General features: G+C 42.1%; 1 protein-coding gene across 1 annotated transcript in view; it reads right to left on the bottom strand.

The window, feature by feature from the left end:
- Positions 1–4320: 4320 nt before the first annotated feature.
- LOC118559477 (NLR family CARD domain-containing protein 3-like) overlaps positions 4321–17672 on the bottom strand; it is a gene marked incomplete at its 5' end in the record, with an annotated part of 31976 nt that continues 18624 nt past the window's right edge. The window contains 3 exons of the mRNA XM_036130189.1: positions 4321–4419; positions 5100–5270; positions 6011–6187. Coding sequence (XP_035986082.1) covers positions 4410–4419; positions 5100–5270; positions 6011–6187 — 358 coding nt within the window. The remainder of the gene's footprint in view (positions 4420–5099; positions 5271–6010; positions 6188–17672) is intronic.

Below are 17672 nucleotides of genomic sequence, written 5' to 3' on the forward strand. Positions count from 1 at the left end.
CAGATCCTTTTCGGGATTTTAACATCTTTTTTTAATCTATCCTACTTCTACGTCTCTTCGTTCAACAACGTTATGTCAGTGTTAAGTTAACGTTCGCATAGCCGTCAACATGGCCACCACGTCCCACAATGCAACGCGGATCCCAAGCCCTATTATGGATGTGGAGAACTGTTCAGTAACGTTTAAATAGGATAATAATATCATTATTTCCTGGTGGTTTGAGTAAAAGGATTTTAGAGCTAGTAGAGTCACTTGTGACATAACCACAGAGACTCAGGTTCATGCCAGCTGACCAAATCTACCTTGTTATAGTGTTACTGTGAAGTTTAATTAATACTCACCGGTTGTGTCTTTCCTCGTGTGTGTAGGTGACGGAACGTCTCTCTCAGAGAAGCAAACCAGTTTTTTCCCCAAAGTAAAATCACAAAAAAGTAACGTAACGTGAATTGCATAAGGAATTTTAATCTGATTACTAGTTTGTGAAAAGTAACGTGTTTGTTTGATCTTTATTTAAAAAGTAGACACAATAGAGTAACGCCCTACTAAGTAAGGCATTGCTGGCATCATTCTCCATCGCTGCTCTTGAATCGACCCGACCTTTTTCAAAAACAATTAAATTAAATACAATTACAATAAACCATTTTCCAACAATTTTAAAACCAATAAACAACCCCCCCCCCTTTTGTCATCAGCAAGAATCATTCACATCAGCAAGAAATCATCATAAACATTCCTAAGCACCTCACCATTCACCTCATCATCATCATCTTCCCATTCATCTCACAGAACTTTGGTAAGCCTTCGCTGCACTTCTCTTCTATTGCTTATCTTGCTGTTCTCTGTTCTTAGTTATCAATTCAAGTTTCTCTGCTTTCTGGGCATACAGACGCACTGGCCTCGACCTCGGCTATTTTTGGGGGGAACATCCCTATTCTCATACACCTGCTCATTTATATTGAAGTATAATTCAGCGTGAATGTTTCCTCCCGAGGTCTGAGTGCCAAAGTCTTAAAATATTGTATCAATAAATTCTTCTAATTGTCTCATTTTTCCATGTGAGTTTTTCAGATCGAAATAACTGCGCTCATTCTTAGTCTGTCATCATGGTCCTAAAGGCAGCTGCAATGTGCCGCAGCGCTGCACACCGATGGCAGGACGCTATGTGGAGGAATGCAGGCAGATGGAAAGAATAGCAATGAGCTTCTCTGTTCATGTGAACATCTTTAAAATAATAGAAGAAAAATGGAAGCAGGACCTGTGGCAGCCTGGACAGGTTATGGTTTCATTTTCTGAACACAGTCTCAGTCAGAAACGGCTCCACATGATCTCTGCAGAGACCCAGGAAACTGTTTTAATGGAGAACTTCTGCTGTTTGACCTTTTCCTTTATTAAAGACATTATCTGGTATTGTAAAAATAAAAGAAAACAACTGTTTTGTCAACAGAAGTTTAACACAAACTGTTCGACAACATTTCAACAAAGCAGAAGAAAAACTCTTCATTTTATTTTTAATTTTCTGAGTTTAATAAGAAAATATTCCAGCTGCCAAATCCAATGAAAAAAGGCAGTGAAAAGCCATTTTTCTCCTTATTCTAGCGGTTGGTGGATCAGTGACGGTCCTCATGTCAGACCAACAGCCTCCGTGGACTAAAGAGCTTCTCTGGTCTCCAAAGTCCAACCAGCGTCTTCATCAGCTCTTCATCCATAAACTGCTGCCTGACAGCCTGGAGCTGCACAAAGATCACCGCAGCTGCTGCTTTGCCTCAGAAGGAAAGAAGGGAAGATTCTGAGCAGATGTGGACTTGGTAATAGTTCACAGCTTCATAGTCACTTCCCACATCAGTTCATAGGCCACATAGTTGCATACTTGAAGAAGTGGGACAGAGGCCTTGATGGTAGTAGCATGTTTGTGAGGATGATGAAGATGGAGAAGAAGATCTGCTGTCACATCCTGATGGCTCCAAACCAACTGAAGGGAGAAAATATTGTCATATTTCTGCTGTCATTGCTGCCATTAGTCCTCATTGCCTCTAAATGATGTTTCTGGTAGAGAACAAACTGATTTCTGCATTCAAAGATGTTCAGGGTTGGGATCCTGAGTTTCTTTGACATAATCTGGATTTTGTTCCAGTTATAATAGCTTGACTGATGACCTCTGTTTTCTCCATTGATCAGGACTGTAGCAACTTCAAAGCTGCAGATTTACTCTGATCCAGAACCTGCAAAGCAAACGTGACGTAACTGGTGGATCTGGAGCTGCTGCTGCCATGAAATACCATTAATGTTGTTGAACTGCTGGAGAAAGGTGCGTTCATTAATCTGAGCAGAAGTCATTACCTGTGGTTAAAGATGGAAAACCCTCAGACGCTGTCCAGAAATGCTGAATTCTCTGTTATTTTCATATTTTCTCATGTATTTATCAGTTTTTTCTTCTTGAAACAGGTTTGCAGATCCAGAATCTGTCATCAGTGAGCTGCTGAAAAGATGTCAGGACAAAAACATTCATCTGCATTTCATAGACGACGCTGCGTGGGAACTTTTCTCACAGATGCATGTGAGCATCTTCCTGAATGTTTGACTCAATATTTCTGTTCATATTAATAACTCAATGTATTGTGTTGATTAGAAAACCAGAGGAGCTCTTCCTAAAGGTTTCTCCATGGCTGTAGCAGCATTTCATGTTTACGGACATAAACTGCTGGCTCAGCTTATTTTTTTTCTGCTGGGACTAAAACTATTTAGCCAAATTGTAGCAGATGTTTCATCCTAGGTACATAACTGCACATGAAGAAATGATTCACTCCATTCTTTGTGCCACAGTTTCCAACAATGTGCTCCGAGCTTTTCTCTTCATCCCAGATCATGTAGAGAACATGAAGGCTGTCTGGATCTGGTCTAACAGTTTGGATCCATTAAGTTTCTGCTAATGTGGCTCCATAGAAAGCTGAAGCTGCTCAGCAGCACCACCTGCTGGTCTCCTATCCTGATGGAGACAGAATGAAGGCTGGATACCAGAGGAAATATCCAGAGAATAAATGTTTCAGAACAAATGAACAGAGAAATGTTCCTCTAAGGTTCCCACGTTTCCATCAGATGAATGGTCTCTAAAGCTGCTCTGACTGAACCACACTGACAGTCCAGCTTTTCATTTCCACTCAGGGATTTTTAGTGGGAATCAAGTGAGACACCACCTGCTGATCTTTGGTTCTAATGGATGTTTTAAAGCTACAAACTGAACCAAAGGATCCAGATAACTTGTTAAACTTCTGCTTTTAAACTCAGTTCTGACTTAATCTAATAATCCCTGTTTTATGCATGAATCATTTTAATAATTCCTCATTTTAACCCAACTTTAACTTTAAAATTCAACACATCTAAAATGATTTTCTATCTTTCTGCCTGTCTGCTTGGATGCCAGATGTCGTCTTTCTCAGGTTCTAAAGTTATTTATGTAACAGGGAGACGATCTGAGGATCCAGGTTCTGTAGAGCAGCTTCTGGTTCTGGTCCATCTGAAATGTCCAGGTAACGAGAAAAAAGGAAATGATTCATGTTTGAATTTCTGATGAAAAGAGAAAATCTCTTTTCCTTCTCCAACGTCCACAGTGGACTTGATGAGGAGCTGCAGGTGAAGGTTTTACCCCCACAGTCCCTAAACAGGATTAAAATCTATGTTCTGACCTCAGCAGAGCAGAGCTGCATGATGAGCCTCAGATCCAACAGAACCAGAACCGTTCTGCAGGAAGAACAGAGAAAATCCTCCAAAGAAGATTTGAAAGTCTCTGAGCTGCTGCAGAAAGTGTTTCCATGCTCACCAAAGGAGAAGCTGGAGCAGATCAAACTTTATCTTTACTCACTTTTAGAATTTACCTTCAGAAAGAAGGAAATAAAAAGATTTGATGTAAAATCCTGAAGAAAAGCTTCATCCTCTGATTGAAGAAACCATCATTTACTCACTGAGCTGTTTGCAGCAACAGATAAAAGGAGCAGAGCTGCCCAAACATTTGCAGAAAACATCTAAAATATGCTGAAAAACCTGCAGAAACTGCATCACAATGAAGCAAACATGCAGCCTGAAAACTTTAGAGTTAAGCTTTATTTCAGATTTCTGGGTTACAGGCTGAAAATGAAGCAGAGAGAAAAAAGATCAACTTTGCAGTTTCATCAGATTCAGGTTAAAACTCCATGGAGCCACTAAATGCAGCTTAGTTTTCATTTGATCCTCATTGGTCCACAGAGACAAACAATATCAGACACTAAATGACAGACATGATCAGATAAACAGGATCAACATCTCTAAGCTCAGAGTTCATCATCAGGATCCAGTCAGAGTCTCTTTAAACTCAAACTGCTGCAGCTTCAACCTCTGGATCACCAGGACAGCTCAGCTTCTCTCCTCTACTAAGATCATCACCTAAACCTGCAGAGAGAAGAAGGAGCAACAGCGGAGATCAGTGAGTGTTTCAGCCTCTGGAAGCTGAACATGAACATCTCATCTGTTCCTGAAACATCAGCTGACTAAGAAACATGGAGGCTGTCCCTGAACACATCTGGATGAAACTAGTGAGAGAAGGACACATGTCCAGATGTGCTGAGTGGACTTCAGCAGAGCTTCTGCTCTGTAGAAAGACCACATGGTGACTAAATGTAATGATGGGCTGTGAAATCAGTGATTTGCAGGCTGCAGTCAGACTGATCTCAGAGCTGTGACTAAGATGAAACTGATCAGCTGTTTGCTGTTGAAATGAGAGAACAAAGAGTCTGAGATCAGATCTGATGCTCCACAGCTTGATGAATGAGGACCACTGTCTCTAGACATGGTGGAAGGCTGTCAGCTGGAATCCAGCTGCATTTCCTGGAGACATGAACACAACAACAACAGTCATCTTCACATGGACACAAAGACAGGAACACAACAAGCTGCTGGCTCCTCTGATTGGCTCATTGTTGTCTTTGTGTCCAACCAGGAAGCCTGTCACCATTCTCCTCCCACTGAGAAGCTGCAGCTTTACTGGAAACACTGGATCTTTGCTTTGGTACCAACTGGGTTCAGAACAGTTCTGCTGACAGCAGCTGGACTCACTCCAACCATCTACTTACAGATATTCCAGTTTGTAGTCTGGACTCCTTACAAGATCCTTCAGCTGCTGAACATCTGACTTCTTCAGGTAGTTTCCTCCCAAGTCCAGGTATGTCAGATGGGACGGGTTGGACTTCAGCGCCAATACCAGATGATCACAGCTGATCTTTGACAAACTGCAGCTCCTCAAGCTGAATAAAGAATGAAAGATGTGAGCTGAAGCCACCAGGATGCAGGTTCTAACAGTCCAACAGAACCAGTTAAAGAACTCTCATTAATATTAATGACAACAAGCTGCTGCTTCAATAAAGACCTGCTGACTTCAGCTCTTCAACAATCAACAATATGAGAACTTTCAACAGTTAAAACTTGTTTAGCAGTTTTTACAGTCCTGGCTCTCATTTAGAAACTTTGTGTGGAATCCGTACTCAAAGTGAACGCCAAGAAAAAGAAAATGGAGTATGGTAAAAATATTCAGATTAATCAAACCATGCTCAGGCACAGCAGCAGCCATTTTCCTTTCTAGATCCCAGCTGTAGCGATACATTTGGTACCAGGTTCTGGCTCATGTTCTGCCCTCTACACGCCCAGATTCAAGCAGAAACGCTCGATGCAAAGCACCTCATGAATGTTAATGTGTAGAAAATGTGTCAGCTGATCATTTTTTCATCATGGTGACGTGGCAGCCACGGAGAAAAAGCAAAGAAACGTTGGGAAAATTTCCCAGAGAGGCGTTTATTAAATGTGGAAATCAGAGGTAAAAGCTCAGATGTTGTCCACATTAAAACAAGTTGTTAATAAGCTGTTAAAATAAGTTGTTAAAAAGTAAACCACGCTGTGCTCCTTGTTGAAATTCCCCTGTGGCTGTGGGTTCAGATCCACATTCAGAGGAGAGAGGTCCCCCCCCCATTATTAAAACATGGAGTCTGACCTCAGTGTCTGTAGTTTGCAGAGGGGAGTCTGGAGGAAACCACAGAGCTCATTCACTACACCATCTTTCAGGTCTTTGTTGTCACTCAGGTCCAGGTATGTCAGATGGGAGGGGTTGGACTTCAGTGCTGATACCAGATAATTACAGCTGATCTCTGACAAACTGCAGCTCCTCAATCTGAATAAAGAATGAAAGATGTTAGCTGAAGCCACCAGGATGCAGGTTAAAACTGAAACATGAACAAATAAATGATAAAATGTAGAAAATGAATGTCCCTGAATGTAAAAGTCTCAGAAACATGATGAACTGATGTCTGATATGTGATCCAGTAGAACTGATTTAAAGAGTTAAAGCCAGCAGAACCAGAACATGTTATCATGACGTGTGAAGGTCCAGATCAAGGTGTGGTTCTCAGCAGTGGCGGCTGGTGATGAAGATGTTCTGGGCTTAGGGTTGGGGGGGCACTAGAGCTTGGAGATTAGCAGCCAACAATAAACTCTCCTTGAACATAAATCCATCCATGATCACTTGCTGCTGCTGGATATTTAAGTCTGATGGCTCTGGCGTCTGTTTAAAATGCTGCTGTCTTCTAGTGTGGCTCAGGGTTCTGCTAGAACAGTGGTTCTCAGAGCCAGAATGTTCTAAACATGGATAATTTAACAGAGTTTCAGCTCACATTGTTCTGGATTCATCTTCAAGCTAAAGCAGCAGCCTGCATGGAGGCTTTTCTCTAAGGAAACATGGCGTCTGGTTAAAGTTCTGCTCCTTCAGTCCCTGATCACTGAACATTGGTCCCATGTTCTGCTGCTGGGCTCACATGTTCATCATCCTGGCTCAGTTGTTCTCAGTGGGTCTCTGTGTGTCTGGTGGCTCATTGTGAGAACTAAAACCTACCATGAGGAGACTTTCTCCACCTGCGGCCCTCAGCTGTGGATCAGCCTTCCTGAAGACCTGAGGGCAGCTCAGAGCTTTGGACTAAATAATAATCTTCTGCATTTTTCAGCACATCTTTGGAAACCAATTAAATGTGTCCTCTGCATTTAACCCGTCCTTCAGGGAGCAGTGGGCTGCCACTGGGTGGCGCCCCGGAGCATTCTGGCTCTAAGGGTCTTGCTCAGGGACCCAGGGCAGGAGCCTGTGGGATTTGAACCAGCAAACTTGCAGTGCAAACGTGGACTACAGATCTATGCATGGTATTAGGTAGTACCACTACCATTAGCACTAAACACTGAACACTGGAATAATGAGGCACAGACTAAATCACCATTTGACACAAGTTATAAAGTGTTAACAATACCCCCCCCCCCTATATTTAGGAAAATAAAAAGGTGAATAAAATAAATGTACTTTAGGACCTTTAAATAAAGACATGTAACAAGCACTTCTCTGCATACAAAACCAAAATAAAAACCCTCAGGGTGTCAATCTGAGATCCCAGTTCAGTAATATTTGCTTAAATGCTTATTAATTAAAGCTAAAGGCGGTAAAACCCAAGTTAACCCTATGCTGCAGGCCTGTTTCTATGCTTGTGAACATGGAAACCAAACTTAGTGGTGGCTTCTCTCAAAGAGCAAATAATAAACTAAAAAGGAATCTTGGTCCAGATGAATAATAATGCAAACAGAAACGCTCTGCTCTGTGACTACTGTGAGGGACAGAGCCAACCAGACCCAACGGACTCCTTTCCTGGCCTGATCCTGGATCCTGGTTTCCCGGAGAGAAGTTGACCTCTGCTCTCCGGCCTGGACCCACAGAAGATGGTTTTATTCACTATGGACCAGAAAACTGTTTATGGAGTCTGCTCTAAAGTAATGACTCAAAGACACCTCCAGAACTGCTCAGTCTGTCTATGGACTGATAAACTTGCTGGTAGAGCACCCCAGTGGAGGACTTTATATAAGCCTCCAATTAAAAAAAGAACCGGTGATCTCCAATGGAGGATTTTACACGGTGCCATCGCCACAAACTCGTTTTTATCTGTTATTAATCGGGCTGTTTTAAACGAGTGTCCTTTCTGCAGTCTGTCTGAAAATGTTTTTCATGTTTTTATGGACTGCATCAGACTAAAGACCGTTTTTATTCTTTTAACAAATGTTTTTAGTCTTTTGGCTTAGTTTTTACAACTTCTTTATTTATTGGAGGAGTGTGCCAAAATAAAAGTAATAAGCCAAAGGCCAGACTTTTAAACTTTTTAATCAGTGAGTCAAAGATGGCCATTTATTTGTCCCGTAGAGACAGACTACAGGGTTGACCTCACCTTGATGCTGTGGCTCTGTGGTAGTGCAACGTTAAAGCCAGGATTAGGCTGGAGTAGTGATGTTACGTTATGTGCCGAGGCTTCGAGGTGTGTGTCGAGTAATGGAGGGGGCATTTCCGTAAAGCGCGTATCGAGGCTTGCTTCATTTAGGGGAGGAGCCAAAAATGATGACGTCCGAAGCCTCGCTGCCCGGCTGTACCACGTGACTGCTTCGGGAAGTGGTTCAGATTTCGGCGCAGGGTTTGACAGCTTTAGAAACCCCACAGCAGTGTTTCCCGCAGCACTGTGTTGGCGAGGCGGCCGCCAACATTCCAAAAAAAAAAACCAACTAACTGTTGCATGTTTATTTGACGTTAACACGCGGTTTTTTGTTGTTGCTTTCTCGCGTACATATAGGGAATGGCAGTGAAAAAACAGGCAAAAATACATTGATACTTTGAAGCGAGAAGCGACTTCAAGTATCATTTTATGTAAATGATACTTGTTTTTGTCATGGTTGAGTTTTGGTTTGGCTTCACTTTTCTGTTATTTTCAGTTTTTTCATCTCATGTGGGTTTGGTTTGACTTTATTTATTGTTAGTTTTACTTGTCATCAGTTATTTTCTGTCATCTTCACCTCCTCAGCAGTCAGTCACACCTGTTAACAATTTACCAGACAATCAGCCAGACCCTTGTTCCACCTGTTAAGTGCTCTATTTAAACCTTCCTCTGCCTTCAGTTCAGCACTGGACTGTCTTCTGTTATCCACCACTCTATGACAGTCCTCATTTTGCCTTGGAAGAGCTGTTTCCTCGTTTAAGGTTAGTCCTGCCAGTTGCTTTGTAAGACTTTGTCCCCTGCTCTTGTTCCTGGAGAAGTTCTGCTCTGTGTCCTGGTGTCTCCAGAGAGCTGCCAACCTGACTAGCCGCTCCGAGGAAGCTCTGCCCTGAGTCCTGGTGTCTCTTGAGAACTGCTAACCTGCCTAGCCGCCCTGGAGAAGCTCCGTTCGGTGCCCTGGTGTCGCTACGAGGCCTGCTAGCCAAGCAGCACTTTGCTTTCCTGGCCATCAGGCTTTATCGACTTTCACTCCGGGCCGTCAGCTCCTGCCATCACCTACATCCCTGACCTTCTGCTGTCCTGAACCTCCGGTCTTCATCATCCACCTCACTTCCTTTAATAAAAACTCTTAAACTTTAGTCCTGTGTGCGCTTCCTGAGTTCTTCCAAAAAAAGGTAAAAAACAAAGCAACTGGACTTGTTTTCCGTAGTTGAAGACGTTTCACTTCCTCTCCCGGAAGCTTTCTCAATTCAAAAAGTCTGGAGTAATGATGAGTAACAAGCTTTATACCATACCAAACAAAGGCCTGTAATGGCTTAGATAACATGCAAATTCAACCGAAACAGGACCACCCCTTAGTAATGGGCGGTCGTAAAAACCATTAAGCCAGCGGAATGGACCGAAACTGGTCCACTCCTCTGTAACGGGGAGTCGTTAGAGTGTTATTGGCTTGGCTTAAAGGAACAATGTTTTAATCACCTGAATGAGGGTGAGAGTTAAGTTGACGATTGGCTGGAATTAATCCTATAGCTGTGTTGTAAGTTTTTGAGAGTTGGAACCTAAGGCCTCCTCCTCTGTTTAAGGTTGGTCTTTCTCTCTTGACGTAGATGGCTTCCTTCACACCCCTTTCAAACCATCTGTCTTCTTTGTCCAAAATGTGAACATTTTGGTCCTCAAAAGAGTGTCCTTTGTCCTTTAGGTGTAAGTGGACAGCAGAGTCTTGACCTGAGGAGGTAGCTCTCCTGTGTTGAGCCATGCGTCTGTGGAGAGGTTGTTTGGTTTCTCCAATATAAAGATCAGAACATTCCTCACTGCACTGAACTGCATACACCACTCCGCTCATCTTAGGTTTGGGGGTTTTGTCCTTGGGATGCACCAGCCTCTGTCTGAGGGTCCTGTTTGGTTTGAAATGTACTGGGATTTTATGTTTGGAGAAAATCCTCTTGAGTTTTTCAGAGACTCCAGCAACATATGGGATGACGATGTTTTTGCGTTTATTCTTCTCACCATTATGTTCTGCAGCGGGTCTTTTGGATTTTCTTGCTGATTTGACAAAAGCCCAGTTAGGGTACCCACAGGTTTGGAGGGCATCTCTGATGTGTTTCTGTTCCTTGTGCTTCCCTTCTGTTTTAGTCGGGACATGCTCGGCCCGGTGTTGTAAGGTTCTGATGACGGAAAGTTTGTGCTCCAGTGGGTGGTGTGAGTCAAAAAGAAGATATTGGTCTGTGTGGGTGGGTTTCCTATACACTTCAATGTTGAGGTTTCCATCTCCTTCCAAATTCACCAAACAGTCGAGAAAAGGTAGCTTGTTGTCATTGGCATCCTCTCGAGTAAACTTGATGTTGTTGTCCACCGAGTTGATGTGTCATGTGAACGCTTCCACTTCTTTTAGCTGGATTTTGACAAAGGTGTCATCCACATATCTAAACCAGTGGCTTGGTGGTGTTCCTCTGAAGGTTCCCAAAGCTCTCTTTTCCATTTCTTCCATGTAAAGATTGGCTACAATAGGTGACACTGGAGATCCCATGGCACAGCCATGCTTCTGTCTGTAAAATTGATCGCTGAACTTGAAATAAGTAGTAGAAAGACAAAGGTCCAGTAGGGTACAGATCTGGTCCGGAGTGAAATTAGTTCTGTTATTAAGGTCACTATCTTGTTGAAGACGTTTCCTGACTGTTTCTACTGCCTCTGATGTAGGTATGCAAGTGAAAAGTGAAGTGACATCGAAAGACACCAGAGTTTCCCCTGGTGCCATCTTTAAATGTTTGACTTTGTTAGCAAAGTCCTTGGAGTTTTCTATGTGGTGTGGTGTGTTCCCCACCAGGGGGGCTAAAATACTAGCAAGCTGTTTAGCAATGTTATATGTTACTGAATTAATGCTGCTGACAATGGGTCTGAGTGGTGTTCCTTCTTTGTGAATTTTTGGGAGTCCATATAAGCATGGAATGTCTTCCCCTGGATATAATCTATAATAAGATGAGCGATTGATTACCTTAGTCCAGGAGAGGAAGCGAAACGTCTTCAACTACGGAAAACAAGTCCAGTTGCTTTGTTTTTTACCTTTTTTTGGAATGACCATGACCTGGATGACTGAGAATCTTCACCAGCATATTGCTCGCCAATTTGGGAAAGACACCCTGGGAGTAGTGCGTGAGTATGAGAAATTACTTAGAAAACTTGCAGATTATAAGAACCATCTTCGTTTTAATTTGAGGTGTAGACAGCAAAGCCTCACCCCCAACAGCTTAAGACTGAATTCTAGCATTAAGGGCCACAGGGCAGAAGAGATTCTTAGGAACGCGCAAAACAAACTGCTTAGTGAGAGGATAAGACAGACCCATTTCACTATTGAAGCCCTCTCTTACAAAATAGATCAGACTAGGCAGAAGCTGTTGAGTTTTCTCCCTGAAACTTTGTTTGGGGAGGTTTCCAGCTTTGTTGACAAGGTCCAACTTTCACAGCACCTTAAAACAAAAGAAAGACAAAAAGCCAAATTCAATAGACTGCAACAGAAAGCAGCACCTACACTAGACAACAACATACCCCAGGAGGAGGCCACTAACATCAATGTCCAGGACAAGTGGGTTAAAAACCTCTCTAGCAGGTCGCTGACGAAGCCGGAGATGGAGGTACTGAGTAAAGGCCTGAATTTTGCCATTTCTCCACAAGAAATACCCATTGTGGAACTGATAACGGCCACGGAATCGGCCATCAAGAACAACAATCTGGCTGAAACAGAGGCAGAAAAACTCAGGATGAAAATAACAGCTACCCTATCTAGCGCCAAACCACCTCCTTCCAATCTCACACCACAGGAAAGGAAAGCCATAACATCGCTTAGCCAGGACCAAAGCATCACCATATTACCAGCAGACAAAGGAAGATGCACCGTGGTCCTCAACACTTCAGACTACCAGGACAAAATTCACACTCTACTGAGTGACACCAACACATATGAGTCTTTGAAAAGGGATCCTACCAACTCCTACAAAAAGAAAATCACTGACTACCTACAACAACTAGAAAAAGACAAGGTAATCAATCGCTCATCTTATTATAGATTATATCCAGGGGAAGACATTCCATGCTTATATGGACTCCCAAAAATTCACAAAGAAGGAACACCACTCAGACCCATTGTCAGCAGCATTAATTCAGTAACATATAACATTGCTAAACAGCTTGCTAGTATTTTAGCCCCCCTGGTGGGGAACACACCACACCACATAGAAAACTCCAAGGACTTTGCTAACAAAGTCAAACATTTAAAGATGGCACCAGGGGAAACTCTGGTGTCTTTCGATGTCACTTCACTTTTCACTTGCATACCTACATCAGAGGCAGTAGAAACAGTCAGGAAACGTCTTCAACAAGATAGTGACCTTAATAACAGAACTAATTTCACTCCGGACCAGATCTGTACCCTACTGGACCTTTGTCTTTCTACTACTTATTTCAAGTTCAGCGATCAATTTTACAGACAGAAGCATGGCTGTGCCATGGGATCTCCAGTGTCACCTATTGTAGCCAATCTTTACATGGAAGAAATGGAAAAGAGAGCTTTGGGAACCTTCAGAGGAACACCACCAAGCCACTGGTTTAGATATGTGGATGACACCTTTGTCAAAATCCAGCTAAAAGAAGTGGAAGCGTTCACAAGACACATCAACTCGGTGGACAACAACATCAAGTTTACTCGAGAGGATGCCAATGACAACAAGCTACCTTTTCTCGACTGTTTGGTGAATTTGGAAGGAGATGGAAATCTCAACATTGAAGTGTATAGGAAACCCACCCACACAGACCAATATCTTCTTTTTGACTCACACCACCCACTGGAGCACAAAATTTCCGTCATCAGAACCTTACAACACCGGGCCGAGCATGTCCCGACTAAAACAGAAGGGAAGCACAAGGAACAGAAACACATCAGAGATGCCCTCCAAACCTGTGGGTACCCTAACGGGGCTTTTGTCAAATCAGCAAGAAAATCCAAAAGACCCGCTGCAGAACATAATGGTGAGAAGAATAAACGCAAAAACATCGTCATCCCATATGTTGCTGGAGTCTCTGAAAAACTCAAGAGGATTTTCTCCAAACATAAAATCCCAGTACATTTCAAACCAAACAGGACCCTCAGACAGAGGCTGGTGCATCCCAAGGACAAAACCCCCAAACCTAAGATGAGCGGAGTGGTGTATGCAGTTCAGTGCAGTGAGGAATGTTCTGATCTTTATATTGGAGAAACCAAACAACCTCTCCACAGACGCATGGCTCAACACAGGAGAGCTACCTCCTCAGGTCAAGACTCTGCTGTTCACTTACACCTAAAGGACAAAGGACACTCTTTTGAGGACCAAAATGTTCACATTTTGGACAAAGAAGACAGATGGTTTGAAAGGGGTGTGAAGGAAGCCATCTACATCAAGAGAGAAAGACCAACCTTAAACAGAGGAGGAGGCCTTAGGTTCCAACTCTCAAAAACTTACAACACAGCTATAGGATTAATTCCAGCCAATCGTCAACTTAACTCTCACCCTCATTCAGGTGATTAAAACATTGTTCCTTTAAGCCAAGCCAATAACACTCTAACGACTCCTCGTTACAGAGGAGTGGACCAGTTTCGGTCCATTCCGCTGGCTTAATGGTTTTTACGACCGCCCATTACTAAGGGGTGGTCCTGTTTCGGTTGAATTGGCATGTTATCTAAGCCATTACAGGCCTTTGTTTGGTATGGTATAAAGCTTGTTACTCATCATTACTCCAGACTTTTTGAATTGAGAAAGCTTCCGGGAGAGGAAGCGAAACGTCTTCAACTACGGAAAACAAGTCCAGTTGCTTTGTTTTTTACCTTTTTTTGGAATGACCATGACCTGGATGACTGAGAATCTTCACCAGCTTCCTGAGTTCTTCAGTAAACAAACCATGACAGTTTTTAACTAAATTGGTTAATTGCTTGAACTTTTTGTCAATAGTTTTGTTTTATTGGCAGATGGCAACCTGCTTAAGGTGTATTGGGGATTCTGTCCCCAATCCATCTAAAGCTGTTACAATCACATTCATGATGTTCCCAACAGTCCTGCAGCACAGCCTTAGTTGGATGACCATAATTATGTCCCTGTAGCTTTACCCAGTACACAGACATTAGCTTCAATCTTAAGCTTAAAGGAAGCTCACCAGTTTAACCTGCAAAGCAGCTAAAGGAGATTATCTGAAAGCTCCACAACATATTGGTAACCTCCAATGACTGTCAGCAGCTGCCATATATGCTATACAGCCATAATCCAAGGAAGATCTCATGAGAGCGTGATAAACTGCCAACAGCACTTCTTGAAGCTCCCCATTCCTGTCCAGAAAGATGTCTCAACAAATTATTCACTTTTTACATTTTTTTTAACTAATTCTATCTGCTGTTTCCAAGTTAAGTTTTCATCAAAGATGACCCCTAAAAACCTCACTTTATTCACCTGTTCAAGCTTCTGATTATAAAGAGTTAAATTAACTTATCTCTTCTGTTAAAACTAACTTGGGACTTTGCAGCTGACATTCTAAATCACATTTATTTGCCCAACCTTCCACTTTCAAAATGGCCTCCTGCATCTTTTTCTGCAAATATATCAGATTCTGACCCTCACCTACAGAGCCATCATCTGCAAATAAAGATTTCCCTATACTACCATCTACCTCATCAGAAATGTCATTTATCATATTAGAAAGAATTGGGCTACACACACTGCCTTGTGGGCTACCATTCTCAACCATATATCTAGTAGAGAAATCAGCCCCAACTCTAACTTCTATTTCTCTACCAAACAGGAAATCTAAAACACAGTTAGAAATCTTACCACTTTTGCCAAGTCTTTCTAATTAGTGAGAATGCTATACAGCATTCTCACTTATTAAGATCCTTCAGGTCTTCATTATTATTCCGTACGTTTTTCGGCATCTAACTACTCCTGCATACTTCAACCGATTTAAACAATTTTTGTATCAAAACGTTCAGCTCGTTTACAACCTTACTGCTATCTCTTTTGTTAATTATAACATTTATAATATTTAAAATATTCAACTTTTTGTGAGTTTTTTGCTCTCATTGAAATGAATGGAGAATCCTTCAAATTCTTCAAATTTTACAGCTTTTTGACAGCTTACTGCTTCAGCCTACTTTAAGCTAGAAACGCCATTCAACTTTTAAAATGTTCAAATAACCTTCAGCTATCTTCAGTTACTTCAGCGTTTTCATATCTGTCACCATTTTCATATAGTACCTCCTTAAAATAATTTTGGCTTTTCAAGAAATTCAGAGAAATGAATGCGTTGCTATGGTTGCTAGGGAGTTCGTTTAGAGTGGCCACTCTAACGATTCTATAGATTTTCCTTCTCTGAACAACTTCTTCCCACTCACACAATTTTCACTCTATTCACATAAATTATACATCAAAACGTAGGAATTTTTGTCTGGATTCTGGAAATGTAAACCTCATTGATGTAGCATTTATAGATTTTTCGCAAATCACCCCAGAGCACCAAGAAGCCTAAAAGCTCTCCATTGATTTTCTATGGAGGTGTGGTGAAAAATCACAACTGACATTCCCAAGCGACACATGTTTTCGCATTGTCGCTACTCCTAAACCATTTGATGTACAGGCATGAGACTTTCACACATTCATTTCAAGACCCTTCTGGCGCTCACATAAAAGGAATTTTGTCGATAAATGTTACGGTTTTGCCGCAGGAACAATTTGTTCGGGAGTAGCGTTTTGGAAAAATGTTAAAACAGGATCAAACTTCCATCCCGCCAAATGAGGCACTTTTCTACATCGTCGCTACTCCTAAACTGTTTGATGTACAGGCATGAGACTTTCACACATTCATGTCAAGACCCTTCTTGCGCTCACAAAAAAGGAATTTTGTGGATAAATGTTACGGTTTTGCTGCAGGAACAATTTGTTCGAGAGTAGCGAATGTGCAAAATCCTTAAAACGCTTTGGACCTGCATCCTTCCACCTGATGTACTTTTTTACATCGTCGCCATGCCTACACTGATTTTTGTACAAACATAAAAATAAGCACAGTTGTCCTCCAAAGCCTGCGGATACTCATGGTGAAATAATTATTTTCATATCTCATATAGTTTCTAAGCTATAGCAATTTGTTCGGGACAATGTTTCGAAATAGCTATTTCTGCCCTGAGATGGACTGGACCCCGAGATGGACTGGCGACCTGCCCAGTTTATACCCCGCCTCTCGCCCATTGACAGCTGGAGATCGGCACCAATCCGAACCCAGCAGGGATAAGCGTGTTAGAAAATGGATGATGGATGGTCTGGGCTATTTCTTTTTCCTTGCCATCAAGATCTTTGCCAACTGGCGCCAGAAAATACTATTATTGGGCTTTCTTCATCTGGAAACAAATTTTCACAACACCTTACAGATTGAACGCACTCAGCTGACAATACAGCGATCTGATTGGCTGAGCAGCAAAAATCGAATCACGTGACCTCTCGGACAGGAGCGCAGCCGTTTAGATTTTTTATCAGCAATAACTTATTAATGTGCAAGTGAAAACGTGGGAACATTGGTGTTTTGAGATCACTGCTATGTGTAGCAACTTTTCCCGGTGGAAGAAAGCTGCCGTCTGACAGTTCATACGAAACTTCTTAAGGAGACGTCCCACAGATTCTGGCCCACGGACTAAGACTCGTTTTGAGGAAACTACGGTTGTAGCTCAGTGTCTGCCATGCGGTGCTTGCAGAGAGGTGTCTGTTTTGTAGAATAAATCATCCGCCAATGAGTTATTGATCTGGAAAGCCGAATCTGAAACCACCGAAAAACATTTCAGATCCCAAATGTACAGCGTTCTAATTCTTCCAGTCTATTAGCAGCTTCCCTTAAGAGGTCGGCCACTGAACGTCTGCCTGCTGAGTTTGACATTACTAAACAATTCTTTAGTGCAGGGGAAAGCCATGTAGATTTGACCGATGCAGTAAAATGCTAACCAACCAATGGGAAGAAGTTGAGCCCTTAAGACACAGCCCCTCCTCATTTGCATAATGAGGCAGAAATGCATACAGAAATGTAAAAAGGACAGGCAGAAATGTAAAAACGAGAGACAGAAATGTAAAAACGAGAAACAGAAATGTAAAAAGGACAGACAGAAATGTAAAAACGGCAAGCAGAAATGTAAAAACGAGAAACAGAAATGTAAAAAGGACAGACAGAAATGTAAAAACGAGAAACAAAAATGTAAAAAGCACAGACAGAAATGTAAAAAAGACAAACAGAAATGTAAAAAGGACAGACAGAAATGTAAAAAAGACAAACAGAAATGTAAAAAGGACAGGCAGAAATAAATAGCATTGGAGAAAT

The sequence above is a fragment of the Fundulus heteroclitus genome, unplaced genomic scaffold (assembly GCF_011125445.2).
Source record: "Fundulus heteroclitus isolate FHET01 unplaced genomic scaffold, MU-UCD_Fhet_4.1 scaffold_293, whole genome shotgun sequence".
In the NCBI taxonomy this organism is placed as follows: Eukaryota; Metazoa; Chordata; class Actinopteri; order Cyprinodontiformes; family Fundulidae; genus Fundulus; species Fundulus heteroclitus.